The sequence below is a fragment of the Mobula birostris genome, chromosome 11, assembly GCF_030028105.1.
Source record: "Mobula birostris isolate sMobBir1 chromosome 11, sMobBir1.hap1, whole genome shotgun sequence".
NCBI lineage: Eukaryota > Metazoa > Chordata > Chondrichthyes > Myliobatiformes > Myliobatidae > Mobula > Mobula birostris.
In genome coordinates, this window is record NC_092380.1 from 112,934,502 (window position 1) to 112,936,995 (window position 2,494).

At 60.0% G+C, this 2,494-nt stretch overlaps 1 protein-coding gene across 1 annotated transcript; it reads right to left on the reverse strand.

The window, feature by feature from the left end:
* Positions 1 to 209: 209 nt before the first annotated feature.
* On the reverse strand, positions 210 to 2,271 carry LOC140205578 (ras association domain-containing protein 10-like). Its single transcript, XM_072273213.1, has one exon. It carries the CDS (start codon positions 2,086 to 2,088, stop codon positions 862 to 864), a length of 1,227 nt encoding a protein of 408 aa, XP_072129314.1. The 5' UTR covers positions 2,089 to 2,271; the 3' UTR covers positions 210 to 861.
* Between the last annotated feature and the right edge of the window lie 223 nt (positions 2,272 to 2,494).

Here is a 2,494-nt window from a genome sequence, read left to right on the forward strand (position 1 = left end):
ATCGGGTTTTCTGGGATCGTTGGGGCAGTGAGGCTGGAAGGCCGGTTCCATGCTGTATCACTAAAATAAATAAATAAATGCAATATGGTGGGCCACAGGGCCTGTTTTTGTGGGGTACCATTCCACATCCCACGTACCCACCTCAAACACTTCCTCCGGCAGCTCATTCCACACTCTACCACCCCCACCCTCCTCTCCCCTCTCACCTTCAACCAACTTCTTCCTGATTCCCCAACCCTGGGGAGAAAATATTTTGGATCCGAAACACTTCCTCTGCTCCCTGAGCTGGGTGTTTTTAAAACCTGAAATATTAAATTTCCCTTCTCACTCCACAGCTGATGCCGGACCTGCCGAACGCGGGCGGCCCGGTAGCGTAACGCTTCACAGCGCCGGCAAGCCGGGTTCACTTCCCGCCGCTGCCTGTGTGGAGGTTCTCCCCGTGAACCGCACGGATTTCCTCCGGGTGTCCAAAGATGTTCGGGTTAGTAATTATCTCCAACAGGGTTCCCAACCTTTTTTAGGCCATGGGCCAATACCACTAAGCAAAGGGTCTGGGAACACCTGCTAAAATATCTGAAACATTAAGTTTTCTTTCCCCCTCCCCCTGAGAGTTTTAAAACTAAACATTAAAACTTTTTCTTCTCACATATGTTGCAAGACCGGCTCCGAGTACAGTATTATAAAAACCTGGAACGTCCAAACTTTTCGCTCTGAGATGTTTCTGTTTTAGTTCCAGCACGGGACATTGCGGCTGCTGGTAGTGTCCGTGACCCGACCACAGCAGCGAACAGCGGCGATGCCCGTGCAGCAGGAATCTGAAAGTTTCCCCGCTTTTAGTCGGCGGGCCCCTGGCCGCGGGGTCTAGACCAGGGACTCGGCGACGGGGGCGGGGTCGGAGTCTAGGCTGTTCATGGAGCTGAGCCCCGTGTCCGAATCATCCGCCGAATCCCCCTCCTCCCCCGCCCGGTCGGTGGTGGTCGTGTCCCGGGCCGGCGGCTCCGGGCTGCTGCTCAACTCCCGCAGCTCCCGGAGTAGCCGCTCCAACTCCTCCCGCTTCAGGCGCCGCATACTCCGGCTCCGCTCCAGCGCCCTGCGGCACTCCTCCAAATCGCTGCTCAGCCGCAACCCGAGACGCAAACTGGCCTGCAGCTGTTCCCGCAGCTGGTCCGGGTCCAGCCCGGTGCTGCCCATCTCCACCTCCACCTCGGGATTTTCCTCCTCCTCCGCTGCCGCCTCCGCCCCCTCCTCTCTCCGTTCCGGACCCTCCGCCGCCGCCCCCTCCTCCGCCTGCCCCTCGGCTGCGTCCCGGCACGGCGCGGGACCCCCTTCCAAGTAAGTGTCCTGAACGTAGTTGGCGCCGTGTTTCCTCATCCTGTCCAGGTGTATCCTGGCCTCGCACAGGTCGATGTCGCGGTCCAGTTCCCGCAGCCGCTCCAGTTGCTGCCGGATGGTGTGATCCTGCGACAGGACCCGGTGCACCAGAGTCTCCATCCTCTCTCCACACCTCTCTTCCTTCGGGCCGCCCTCCCGCCGCTTCGAGCGGTTCATCTTGGCCAGCTTCCTGAAGGCTTTGCGCACCACCCTCCTCTGCTTGTCCCGGGACATGGCGAGGCCGGCGCCGCCCGCTCCGCGCACCTTGCATGGGTTGTCCCTGCTGGCCACCACCCGAGCTTGGGCGCTCCGGACCCCCGCCCGGCCCAGCGCGGCGCGGGTCTTCTCCAGCACGAAGGTCACCTTGTCCCGCTCCTCTCCCCACGCCTGCCACAGCCGCAGGATCTTGGTCTTGTTGGGCAACGTCCTCTCGAAGCCCCTCCACTTCTCCACCAGGCAGTACGTGTCTGGTGCTCCGGACAGTAACGCGCTGAGAGCGGCTTCCTCCAGCAAGGCAGATATCACATCGGCGCAAGTCGTGCGCCTCGACAGCCCCGAGATCAGTTTCTCCTCTTGACAGACCCAGACGCTTATCTTGTTGTCCTGGGCGTCCATTCTCCGTCTGGCGGGGGATTCCAGTCTGTTCCCCTCCGCCGCGCCTTCCAGCGCCGGCTCGTTCTGAGCCGTGCCTGGAGTTTCAGTTCCCTGTTCTATCATGTGACAACGCTTGCCAGCAACTTACTGACGGAGAGGTGAGAAAAAACTTCTCCGCATCAGCATCAGGCGCTCCCTTCTCTCAGAATCAGAGAGGAGCATCTGCGGCGCGGGTCAGTCGCTAGCTCTGTGCCTGCGCCCTGGGCCGGGCTGGGGGAGCCATGTACAGTCCCAGCGGCGAGGACATCTCCGGTACCTTCATCACATCCCGGCAGGGCGTGAGCCAAACTGGACATCGCAGCTCGCCCTCGCTGGGGAATGTGAGATGTTGCTGGCTGGGACGTCTCCCTCACTCTCTCTCTACACACACACACACACACACATTCACATACACTCACATTCTCTCTCTCTCACACACACACACACACACACACACACAAACACATTCACATTCACACACACACATTCA